This window comes from Watersipora subatra, chromosome 1 (genome assembly GCF_963576615.1).
Source record: "Watersipora subatra chromosome 1, tzWatSuba1.1, whole genome shotgun sequence".
NCBI lineage: Eukaryota > Metazoa > Bryozoa > Gymnolaemata > Cheilostomatida > Watersiporidae > Watersipora > Watersipora subatra.
The window spans coordinates 30,992,746-31,006,320 of NC_088708.1; the positions used below are offsets into that span (position 1 = coordinate 30,992,746).

At 35.2% G+C, this 13,575-nt stretch overlaps 1 protein-coding gene across 1 annotated transcript in view; it reads left to right on the forward strand.

Annotated features, from left to right (window-relative positions):
- LOC137386331 (receptor-type tyrosine-protein phosphatase kappa-like) overlaps positions 1 to 13,575 on the forward strand; it is a 52,190-nt gene that overhangs the window by 15,536 nt on the left and 23,079 nt on the right. The window contains exon 4 of the mRNA XM_068072830.1: positions 6,400 to 6,512. Coding sequence (XP_067928931.1) covers positions 6,400 to 6,512 — 113 coding nt within the window. The remainder of the gene's footprint in view (positions 1 to 6,399; positions 6,513 to 13,575) is intronic.

Sequence of the window (13,575 nt, forward strand, 5' to 3'; positions counted from 1 at the left end):
ATTGATAACAACATTAAAGGAAGAAGCAAGAACCATAATCATAAGCAGATCATAACCACTAAATACACTAAAGTTACTGTAGGTAACTATAGTTACTAAGATTATTATACTATATTGTTACTAATTCGTCCAACCCGCTAGCATAAAACACCTTGAGTAACAGAACATTCGCTTGTGGTGTTTGTTTTGTGTTCGTTTCCTTTTTAAGATTGCAAAATCCTGATGTCCATTTTAAAATTTAAATGAAGTATTTACGAGCTAAATGTGTGCATGTAATCATTGGCATGGCATTGGTTATCATCAACAAAATAATGTTTTTCATTACTTGCCAAAGGAAAAAAACAAAGAAATGAGAAGACACAAATAAGAAATTATTGAGTGAGTTGAACAGCAGTGTTTTGAAAGTTGGTATTCTAAGAGCATTGAGGAGTTGGAATAGTGAATTGTAGGTTGTAGTCACAAAAGTTCATAAACCGAAATATGCGATGGTGGATGTAGTATGTTGGTGTCACGGAGTAGAAAATTACTGGGATCAGATGCGTCAATGATGACTGGATACAAGGCGTGCCTGAATTTTTTCCATGAAAGTTTAATTGATAAACAGAAACAAAGATCAATGTTTTGTTGATACAGTCCCAAGGTCGCCTCAAGATCGTTTGTGTCAGCTGCCATTCTAGCTAACATAAGTAGAAATGAATTGCATACTTAGCCTTCTGTCCAGATAACATGCCGAATGCTTTACACGCTATATGTCCAATTAGTTGTAACTTTAGGGCCATAGTCTATCATGAGAGACCGCATTTGTGGAAACTTAGTAAAATAAATTTTTCAAGAGGAATGTAAGTCGCTGATACAGTGGAATCTAAACCTCTTAATCGGTGCAAATCAGACTCGCCTGAATGAATCTGGCCATATTTCTTCTCCAGGCTTCCATGAGCATTTTATTCCATTTAAATATCTATCCTAGCTAGTAAATTCAAGGTTTCTATAGTTGTCAGATAAGAATGTGGAGCCCAACAGATATGCTCAAGTTCATTATTGACGTGCCAAGAAGTTGTCAATATAACCAGTGTACATGTATATTGTTAGTAGTAGCATTTTGAATAACTATGTGTAATAGTACATGTTGCTATTCAAAATGGGGCACATGCACCTGCAGGTAGGACGGTTTTGAAAAGGACCTAAAGAATTTTGATGAAAGTGAGTTTTGCAGGCTATAAAAGTGAGTTTTACAGGCTATGAAAGTGAAATTTACAGGCAGTGAAAGTGAAATTTACAGGCAGTGAAAGTGAGTTTTACCGGCTATAAAAGTTAATTTTACAGCTATAAAAGTCAATTTTACAGGTTATGAAATTGAGTTTTACCGGCTATGAAAGTGAGTTTTGCAGGCTATAAAAGCGAGTTTTATAGGCTATGAAGGTGAACTTTACAGGCTATAAAAGTGAATTTTACTGACTATGAAAGCGAGTTTTACGGGTTATGAAAGTGAGTTTTACCGGCTATAAAAGTGAATTTGACCGGCTATGAAAGTGAGTTTTACAGGCTATAAAAGTGAGTTTTACAGGCTATAAACGTGAGTTTTACACGCTATAAAAGTGAGTTTTACAGGCTATGAACGTGAGTTTTACAGGCTATGAAAGTGAGTTTTACAGGCTATGAACGTGAGTTTTACAGGCTATGAAAGTGAGTTTTACAGGCTATGAACGTGAGTTTTACAGGCAATAAAAAAAGTGAGTTTTACAGGCTATAAAAGTGAGTTCTACCGACATTGCTGTTTGGCTAGAAAGCCCCACCATAGAATTAAATAGCTTTACTAGGCTTTTTTGGAGATGTAATGACTTTTTTGAATTGAAAATTCTCTAGTGTAGATGCACTTGGAATCATGTCCACGTTCAACAGCTAAGGCATTATTTAGAGAGAAGGTTGATGAACCTACAAGGTCTTAGCAGACTAATAACACACTTGAATACCAACTACATCTGTTCTTTACCGAGTTTCCATGAGCCAATATGATGTGTCTTTAAATAAAAGAACCTGTTGGATCTCAGCAATAGCGCTTAGAAACAGCGTTATTAAATAATATAATTGCAATATACCGTAATTATTTGAATAGAAAGAACATCTATTATTTAGTGAGTTTCCATGAGGCACCATTGTATGAATATAACGGTCTTTGACTAAATAGTCACGGAAACGCGAGTATTCATCAAATATAAGCAGCTCAAATTTTATTATATTACATCTTGTTTCTTCATTTTCAATCTCAGACAATTTTAACAGAAGTTTAGCTTTTCTGTAAAAACATAAACATACTATTTTTATATTATGTTTTGTTTTCATACATCCATTAGGGTAGTTTATAAACTGGCTGCTAGCTTCTTGTTATTAGACTCTTACTCCTAACTATAGGTCACCCTTTACTGCTGATGACTCTTACACTATTTATCGGCAGCACACACCTAAAATATGCTACAGATTTAGCCATTTCAGGTTGAAGCTGCTGCGTGCGTATTAGCCTATGACCTTAGTCTATGACCTTAGCCTATGACCTTAGCCTATGAACTTAGCCTATGAACTTAACCTATGAACTTAACCTATGACCTTCTCTTAGTTTTCAGTAGGCTTTTGTGATGACCAGTTTGTGTCAGAAGAGAGCGTTTTGACCAAACCACGCTGCCGATAAACACTATAGCCGCAAATACATTCATTATTTCCATTGGTTATCAGAGCGCTACCAAAAATATTAGAATTTATATTTACATCTATACATACATGTACATGTATATATATATATTTCTCAAAATTGGTCATATGTGTATTCGTGCATTCGTCGTATTGAATGTCCAGCTATAGCTATTATTTTAGCATTGTGCCCACACGTTACGAAGCCCATTTAGTAAATTTCAATTTAAGGCGTTATCATATTTGATATACTGTAACAACACGCTAATTATTTTAGCAAAGCGCCCACACGTTATGATGCCCCTGTTAAGAAATCTATTTCGTAAGGTTTAATTACTATAAATAGGGTCAAGGCCAATTCTTCTCACGCGGACATTTATAGGAAGAGCTTCGACTTCTCTCGAGGTCAGACAAAGACAGTCCGATATCTCATTTGTAAATTTGCACCAGTATCAATTGTGTAGTAGTTTTTGTAGTGTTTTGTGTGGTTTAAAGAAATTAAGAAAAAAAATAAAACAACTGTGAAGGTTTTCAAACTTTCTCAAACAACTGTAACTTTGAGCCTTCATATCATGAGGAAAATGTTTTGTGTAGGTCAAATCAATTAAAAAAAATAAAGCAAATATAAAGGGTTTAGATATAAATGTAAAATAACTAGCAAGTAATAGCTAAATTAAACCATAACTGTCATCTACAACTTTTATTGTATTTACTAGGTAAATCAGACACGCTGATTCCGATTTTGTACTCAAAATAAAGATTGGTCCACTAACTTTCAGAGTAATGAAGGCTTTTTTACAGCGTTTTAATATCGGCCTCGAAAACAACACAATCGACGCAACAAGCTCCACCCATAAATACATGATGTAACCTAACTCTTTAGGAATGGAAATTAGGAATGTTTAGACCGATTTAGAATGATAGAGATGGATGTCTTAAAACGCATTATTATCTAAATTCAGCCTTAAAAATAATCTATCTTTTCTGAAAGGTAGATAAGCTATTTAACATTACATATGTAAAAAGTGAGCTCAAAAAAGCGCGATAACAACGCTAGCTTGTGATAAAACCGCGCTTTTTTGAGCTCATTTTTTTCAGCGTTCAGCCCATTTAAATGTCATTTAACAAGCTACGAGCAATTTTAAATAGTTTTTATACCTTTCATAAAAAACTGAAATTATTTTACAGGCTGGATTTAGATAATAATGGGTTTTAAGACACCCATCTCTATTATTCTAAATCGGACTAAACTTCCCTAACTTCCATTCCTAAAAAAGCTAGGCTTCATCACATATTTATGGGCGGAGCTTGTTATGCCGATTGTGTTGTTTTCGAGACGGATATTGGAACGCTTTAAAAGAGCCTTAATGATTTTGAAGATTAGTGGACCAATTTTTATTTTGAGCACAAAATCAGAATCAGCATGTCTGATTTACCTAATAAATATGATAAAAGTTGTACGTGACAGCTATGGTTCAGTCTGTTTTGCTATGATTACAATAAAACATGATTCGGCAATGATACAATTAATACGAACTGAGAAAACAAAATGAAAATTTCTGAATATGTTGAATTAATAATAACAATTCTTGCATAGAAGTGTGTGTGTATAAAAAGGTTACTGTTCCACCAGAGGCTATCCATCAAAACTTTGAATACGACGATACTGGTAAAAAAAAGTCTTTGCACAGAAAATGTATTTGTATTTAACATATAACAACATTTGCCATTCTAACTTTCAAACTACTTATCATGAGAAAAGTGTTTTGTGTAGTTGAAATAATTTAAAAGAAAATAAAAACAACTGTGAAGGTTTTTAAACTTTGTCAAACAACTGTAATTTGCAAACGTTATATCATAAGAAAAATGTTTTGAGCAGGTCAAATAAACTTGAAAAAATAAAACAACCATAAAAGGGTTTAGATATAAATGTGAAATAATTAGCAAGTAATAGCTAAATTAAGTCGGTTTTGCTACAATTACAATAAAATATCATTCGGTAATGATACAATTAATACGAACTGAAAAAGCAAAATAAAAATCCTGAATATGTAGAATTAATAATAACAATTCTTGCATAGAAGTGGGTGTGTATAAAAAAGGTTACTGTTCCATCAGAAGCTATCCATCAAAACTTTTCTCATGATATGCAGTTTGAAAGTTAGAATGGCAAATGTTGTTATATGTTAAATACAAATCAATTTTCTTACCAAAGACTTGTTTATTACCCGGGCAACGCCTGGTAGCACAGCTAGTGTATGTGTAAAGTGACCCAGAATTTGCTCCACATAATATAAGGAAACAGTGTACTAGATCGGCTATGATTGGCTATCACAACCAAACAATCGTCTGCAAGTCGAACAAATTTAAGCTGCAGTTCAGTCGACCTTCTTGATCATTTTCAGTCGGCCAAACAAAAGATTTTCTAACTTATCGGTCACTCAAGGTTTGGTAAAATCTGGCAGATTATCTGCCTGCGTACATTCACCTCGACACTCTGATTTAGCTACTGCCGATCTTTACTATAATAAGTTATGTGTCTGTCTGTCTGTCTGTCCGAAGCCACATAGGTTGGGGGAAAAGATTGCATTATATGGCATTTGAACCTGTGACAATAAACTTCACCCCGTGGCACTCTATCACCTTCACCAATCGTTCACCATCCACGGGTTTAGAATAACTGTGCACATACTTATTTTTTGTGCTTTATCGGCACTCCTGACGATCTCTCACAGCACTCCAGCTAAGGTACTAGCGAACATAAATATCACTGCAATCCTCAACAAGCTGACTCGATGTAGTGAATGTTAATACTGATATATATGTGGATCTAAGGCTAGTTGTCTGTAGATTGTATCAGCAAAATACAGTAATTAATGTATTGAGCTCACTAATAAACAGAAAGAAATACGTTGTACTATGGTCTCTCCATATCAGCTCGAGGGACCACACCACCAACCATTTCTATAATCTATGACAAGCGTATAAAATATTTTTTGGACTCCGTTCTTAAAGATGGGCTTAGGGCTTGAGGTTCTGAGGCTTGAGGGCTGAGGTTCTGAGGCTGTAGGGCTGAGGTTCTGAGGCTGTAGGGCTGAGGTTCTGAGGCTTGAGGGCTGAGGTTTTGAGGCTGTAGGGCTGAGGTTCTGAGGCTGTAGGGCTGAGGTACTGAGGCTGTAGGGCTGAGGTTCTGAGGCTGTAGGGCTGAGGTTTTGAGGCTGTAGGGCTGAGGTTCTGAGGCTGTAGGGCTGAGGTTCTGAGACTGTAGGGCTGAGGTTCTGAAGCTGTAGGGCTGAGGTTCTGAGGCTGTAGGGCTGAGGTTTTGAGGCTGTAGGGTTGAGGTTCTGAGGCTGTAGGGCTGAGGCTTGAGGGCTGAGGTTCTGAGGCTTGAGGGCTGAGGTTCTGAGGCCTGAGGGCTGAGGTTCTGAGGCTTGAGGGCTGAGGTTCTGAGGCTGTAGGGCTGAGGTTCTGAGGCTGTAGGGCTGAGGTTCTGAGGCTTGAGGGCTGAGGTTTTGAGGCTGTAGGGCTGAGGTTCTGAGGCTTGAGGGCTGAGGTTCTGTCTCATTTACTTCCAGCTTCTAGTTTGTCATTCACATAAACTTCCATCAAAGCTGGCATTCCTTGAGATCCTGTGTTTTCTTGAGATCCTGTGTTTCATTCTGTCACTAACATGGCTGTTTTAAAAAAAACCGATTGCCAGTATCATTGTTCTTTTAGCACTGCTATACCGGGGCACTAAGGCGGTCTCTCGTACACCCATCAACAGAGAAGATTTCATTGCTATCTATAAAAAGAAGGTGAAAGATGATGCATTCAAATATGAACTTCAGGTATGTGTTGTTTACGAGAGCGGTGTAGCTGGTTAGTTTACTTGTTAATAGAAACATAAGAGGAATGGAAAGTGAACCGTCCCTTTAATCAATGTTCATTAAAAACTGCCAATCTTGGCTATTTAAAAAAATACATTATTCATTTAATGTTGATTTTCGGTGTTAATTTACAGCTATACTGCACACAGTTGCAATAGTTGAGTCTTGTAATGTTTCTCCCGGAATATCTCCATCCAAGAAGTTGGAGTATCCAGTTTCTGATGATGTTTTAAGAGACTGCCTACTATTAATGATTAAAGGTTGACTTGCAACAAAATTCACATTACAGTTATTTGGTATCAAAAGATTCACCATGTCTTACTCTGCTGTGTTGTAGGTGAAAAATATGTGGAAATGTGATTACAAGCTCTTAAAAGCTCAAAAACAAACAGTTAATGCAGCCATCACCAAACCATGTAAATTGGAATCAGTTTATTTCTCTGACGTGGTCAATCTATTTGGTTATTGTTTTGACAAGGCCAGTAAAAGGCTCAATATAAAACGTCTTGTAGCACTAGTTTATGACAAACACTTCGAGTTCTACAGAAAAGCCTCTATCAAATATAGATGCTCGCTACTTTACAATTTTGCTTCGGCTTGGTCTAATCGTCTAGTCGCAATCTGATCATGTGACCCATACTTCCTGCCAAACTGCCCGAATAATTTCTGCAGAATTTTCGACTATCACATGTGACCAACACGCTCCTCATGTTCATCAGAGAATGATTGCACTTCTTCGAGCTAAGGTTAAAAAATTAAACGATTTCTCATGGTAGGTTGTGAGATATCAGTGCTGAAAGTGACAGCATTACAATGATGATGAAATAGAACCGTAAGGACAATAGACATTGTTTTATTGAATGCATGAAGTATATTTGTAAAAATATTTCGACGAATGAGGTTGCATGAAAGTGTAAACAGAAGCCATCTTGTTCCATTACGTCCCATTTGAGCCGTTTTGGAAAGAGATTCTAATCTATGGCAGTTTCGTGATGGGGGCGATTAACTGTTCGTTTTTGAGCTTTTACGAGTTTGTAATCACATTTCCACATATTTTGCACCTACCACACCGCAGAGTAAGACATGGTGAATCTTTTGATACCAAATAACTGTAATGTGAATTTTGTTGCAAGTCAACCTTTAACCCTTTGGCAGGGGAAACGACCAGAATGTCGTTTACCGGTTGCGTGGGAAAACGACATTTATGTCTATTTCGGTAGACGTTTATAAAGCTGTCGCCTAGTAACGTTAACCCTTTCGCGGGCAGAGCGACGTTTTTGTCGCTTTGCGATACGGCTGCTAATGGGCAGTGCGACGTTTTTGTCGTTTCGGTAATGTATTTTATTATTGCAGTTTCTGGTTAGCTAAATGCCGTTTTTTGTTTACTTTTTTTACCAATAGCAGGCTACGATATACTAGTTTCGGTTAGCCTCAAAAATTTACTTCAAGGTTGAAAAAAAAACGATCGTATTTAGCAGTGATGAATAAATAAACTTTCGAAAAAAATTAGAAAATTGTTCTAAATAATTTATCAACTTTTATTTTTCTTGGTTTGGTTTTAGCTTTTATCTACCGAATTTTTTGAGAGTTTGACTTTAATTTACCGTCATGGCGACTTCTAAAAGAACCTCCCGAGATTATTCTAATAATGCAAGTACTAGTACCGAAATTACTAAGAGATTCAGAGCTGACAGTGACATTTTAGATTTAGTAGCAAGAGATGACAGTGAATCAGGTTTGGATTGTGATTGGAATGACTTTACATCTGGAAGTGACAGTGATGAAAAGGCTGGTAGCAGTAATGATGAGGATGTGAGTAGGAGTGATGCCAGTGCCTGGAAGAATATAACCAACATAAACAGAGATAAATCTCCCACAATTCAGCATTTTATAGCAGTGGCAGGCCCAGTATTTACTCCAGTAAATGCTATACCAGTAGAGTATTTTGAAAAGTTTTTTGAGCCTGTCAATCCAGGAAGTACATATTTGTGGGAGCTCTTTGTTACACGAATAAGTACATGGTGCAAAGACTGTGATGTGGGCCTTTGTAAAGGAGAATGCTTTTGAAAGTATCATTCGTAAATATACAATTATTATGAAAAACATATATTTTATGTTATACATTTTTATTTATTTATAATATATATATGCCTATGGACATATACATGTATACATATGCGCCTTTAAACATAGATATATGCACATAATAACACACAGAAAAGTGTATGAACCTTTCAAAAAAAATTGATTTTTTGGAAAATTAATTCGCCCATGGGAGTCTGAATTAGTTTTGAAATTTCGCCCGCGAAAGGGTTAAACAAAGGATATGAACACTAGGAAGTTTTAAATATCATCAACAAGATATCGGTCGATGATTTACAATAGGAAGCGATTATCTGAGAGGCGTTGCTTTGTGCTAAAAGCTAAACAAATCGCGATTCCTTGGAAAAGATTAAAAGTTGGAAAAACCAGTCAACATCGGCTCGACTTTCAAAACGGTAAAATAAAAGATTATTTTGTCCTGCGATCATTAGTGATTTTTTGTCTGATCAGAATAAAAATAATTCAAATGATAGAAGTGATGTAAACTTTTTGGACTTTTAATATACTTGGAATATGCAGAGAAAACGATCGTTATGGTGGCTCGCACGGCTTCGTTATAGCGTTTGACTCTACCGAAAAAAAATGCTTCCAAGCATTTCATACAGGGACAATTGCACATGGTTGTAATTTTTTTTGAGTAGTAGATATGTGAATGAATGTATATGTACAAAAAATTTTGTTCATAGAAATAAATTTAAGATTTGAGCTATGCATGTTCATCAAATATCGATTTTATCGAATTTTCGAAAATAAATTACATGAGTTTCGGTTGTTTTTGGGGGCTTATACCTGGTCAAAGGGTTAAAGATGACCTGGTACAAAATTTTATCAGAAAATATCTATATTTTTCTATCATTGGCGATTTTTTTAATGTTTGAGGTGATCTGACTGCTAGAATGTTTCAAGATTAAAATCAATAACACTTAATTGCAATTGAGACATTCGGCTCAAGCAAAAGTGTGATTATGAAGTCTATAGTTGCAAAGAGACTGACAGAATAGAGACGGGTAATGCTGTAACTTGAACACAATAGCTAATATCAACCATCGCAATGCTCACAACTAGTGACATCATATCGCATGTATTTTTTATCTAAGCAATGTTAACCGGGATCAAGTTTTATCGATGTTAATCTTGAAACATCCTGGCAGTCAGATCATCTCAAACATTAAAAGCATTCGTAAATGATAGAAATACCGATACTTTTTGATAAAATCTACAGAAACTTTGTGTAAGTTTTTGTAGATTCTAACAGCATCTACGGGCTTCACCCGAACAAGGGTTAAATCTATTTTCCCAAAATTTTGACGAGCCATTTGAAAAGTACAACGCCAGCCTCTATTTAAATGCCACCTCCAATTGACAGCCACTATAGAGGAAGGGTTAAAAAATAGAGCACCATGGAGTTCAATTAGAGGTTTTCGGGTATATACATGTATATATCTACTTATACTACATGTAGCTGTGCTACCCGGCGTTGCCCGGGTAATAAAAATGTCTTTGGACAGAAAATTGATTTGTATTTAACATATAACAACATTGCCCATTCTAACTTTCAAACTACATATCATGAGATAGATGTTTTGTGTAATTGAAATAAGAAAGAAAATAAAAACAACTGTAAAGGTTTTAAAACTTTGTCACACAACTGTAACTTTCAAACTTCGTATCATGAGGAAATGATTTTGTGCAAGACATGTTCTTTTTTTGGAGGCATTAGACAAGGTGTAACTTCTGAGTGTACACGTATTTAACAAATTAATAAAAAAAGTATGACAGAATATCGTAGTCTTTTGTAGTTGAAATTTATTAGAACAATGTCTGCCAAAAATGGTTGAATGAAAAATTAATATTAATAATAAAGATTGGAAACCAACTAATTAGTAATAACAGAGATAGGAAAATGAATAATGTTTAAACTTCAAACACGATACTCTATATTTAATAAATGCTAGTTGAAATAAAAACAATAATGCAACAAATTTTAAAAACTTATATTGTAAACTTCAAAAGTGAATAGAAGTTTATGAATGTAATAAGAGAATGTAAATCTAGATATACATGTATATTATTCAAAGTATGTAAATGTGTGTAAATATAAGAGAGCGAGGAATAACTGATACTTGTAATGTTACACGATAAATCTTACAGTAAATCTTACAGATAATCTAACAGATAATAATCTTACAAATGTTTGTTGTAAAATGTAAAATTAATTATGAATCACTAATTGGTTAGGTTTAGAAGGAAAGATGTGTAAGCTAATACTCAAAGTGAGCACTGATAGGAACTTTTGTGAAATACGTGTTTAACGAACTTCGTCTTATTTGCCTGTTGAAGAAAGGAAATTGCGCTTGTTAATATACTATATCGCTATTAAAATAAACATTAAATAACAAATTAAAAAAATATTCATACAAACAAAGATGTTTTAATTTGCATTAAAAGAAATAATGTAAAAGATTTTTCAAACGAGCAAAAGTTTTGTTTGTATTTAATGATTGTGGAACGCAAGGTACCAAATCAGAATCCAAAAAACATTTATGTAGCTGGGAAAAATTTTTCTGAGCAGCTGGAATAAATTAGTAGCGAACTAAATGTAGATGTAAAATAAATAGCAAGTATTTAAACTACGAAATGTCGATGCAGCGTATATATTTTGGTAACGTATATAATCAGTACAAAAATCGCCAAATTTTAAAATATTTCGTAACAGGAGCATCGTAACTCCTTTACGCCAAGCTAAAATAATTTGCACGTGCATAGTGTATCCCGTCTATGAAAACCTATCTGATCACTATGACATTCTAGCTCAGTGGTAGAGCGCCTGGGCAAGGAACTTGTTGATTCATCGTGAGCTCAAATCCTTCAGAATGCAGATTTTCAATATCAATAATTTAAGATCTATAACCAGAATGCAGACAGACATACAACATAGGCCTACTTTAAAATATATATACTTACATATACACTTATATATAAGTATATATATACAACTATATATATACTTACATGTATATACAGTAATACTTCAACTTATGAGTGCTCCAACGTACGAGAAACTTGAGATACGAGCCAGCTGTTAAGCAAGTTTTAGCACCAACATACGAGCCATGTTTGAGATACGAGCACATGAGTCCGTTGTTAAGTATGCCGGAGGTGTTCTATGAGAACAGCATCACTCTGTATTTTTTCAACTGCTCAGGTTATACTTTTGTACCATGTTTTTTGTGCGCGATTTTCAGGGCAGAATTATGTGAACTAAAAGTACTGTGCGTAGACCGAAAGCTTGCCAGTAAAATGAAAGATGAAATGCAAAGAAAAAGCAAATGATAACAATTAATATTAAACGGAAAAATATTGAAAAATATGCGAACTGTGTATGCGTAATTGAGCTAGCTCAGCAATATGACAGAAATACATCCACAATTATCAAACAGAAGGATTATATTCAGGGCATTTATTTAGTTCGCAAAAGGACTAACCATAGTTTCTAAACGGCGCAGCGATCTTCACGACCGCTGATGGAGAGACTGCTCAGGCATTGGATAAAAGATAAACAATTGGCCGGTGACAGCGTAACTGAACGATGCTATGTGAAAAGGCCAGTGCTATCTATCAAAACAATAAACATTCGGACAAGTTGGCTAGGGGTCGTACATTAACCGTTTGTGACGACACCTGTGTTCGTCCTAGTCAACATGTTGAAAGGGCGATAACGGCAAACGTCCTCAGATAGGTTTATCTTAAAACGGCCGGCTAGTCGTGAAAGCAAAACAAAGGAAAATTAGCTAACCTGCGAAAAACTTCTAACTAGGAACGCCGAAGAAATTTTAATTACGTCACGTTGAAAATGAAAGTTTGCTTTTAGGTTTGCTTCTAAGTTTGTCTTTTAAGACTGGTAAAATCCAAATTTATCAAAGTCAAATGTTGTAATGAAGGGTAACTCGCTATAACTCTCTAGGATACCTCCCTCTCTGGCAAATGCTAGCGTTAGCTGTTATTGTATGTATTTAATTGTACATTTTAATTAATCTCATTTCCTTGCATTATATTTTATTTGTTGCTTTTTAAAAGCTTGTGGTAAATTAGGACAATAACCAACATGTTCTTTCTGTTACAATATCTTGTTTTGCGTGTTTTATTTGCATTTTTTTAGAGTATGGACACTAATCAATATATATTTAATTGTTCTATATATAAATACATTGCACCAACATGCGAGTAAATTGACATACGAGCTCAGTCTCAGAACGCATTAAGCTCGTAAGTCGAAGTATGACTGTATATATATATTACTTAATAAGCAATAATTTCATTTCAAAATTTGACGAAAAGCTTTAACGAAAAAAAACGAAGAAACATCGTGTTGCATATACTTAGGTCCCAAAATATTTCTGAACAGGAGCATTGAAATGAGATTTTAAATCCTCATTTCAAATCGAGATGAACTACGAAGTTGGGGTCTGAAATTTCGATGAACCTATAAATTGTATGAGTCTAGCAGGAGCTCAAACCTCCAACTCGGTTAGTCTTATTCTGACAGACTCTATGACCTGCGGTCATGCCTGCTGCTCAGCACAGACTATCATGTATACCACATATAGTGGGTATATACATGTATATATTGCAAGTTGTCTGCTAATAGCATTATCAAGCTGTTTTCTTCAGCTCTGCTGTAACTGTCTGATAAATGTCAAGAGTGATTTCAGAGTCCCTACGCATGTAGGGTAGGTTTACAGAATTCAATTCCATTTTTGTCCCCTTTAAACCAGCAGAAGAATTGCGATAGCTCTCATAATGATTAGATTAGGTTTTTGATGGTACACAAGAACCTAGTCAGTCGGTTCGCATGTGCCTCTACTATGGATCATTGTAAGTTGTGAGTTGACATCTTCAGCCATGTTTAATGCTTGTAGGC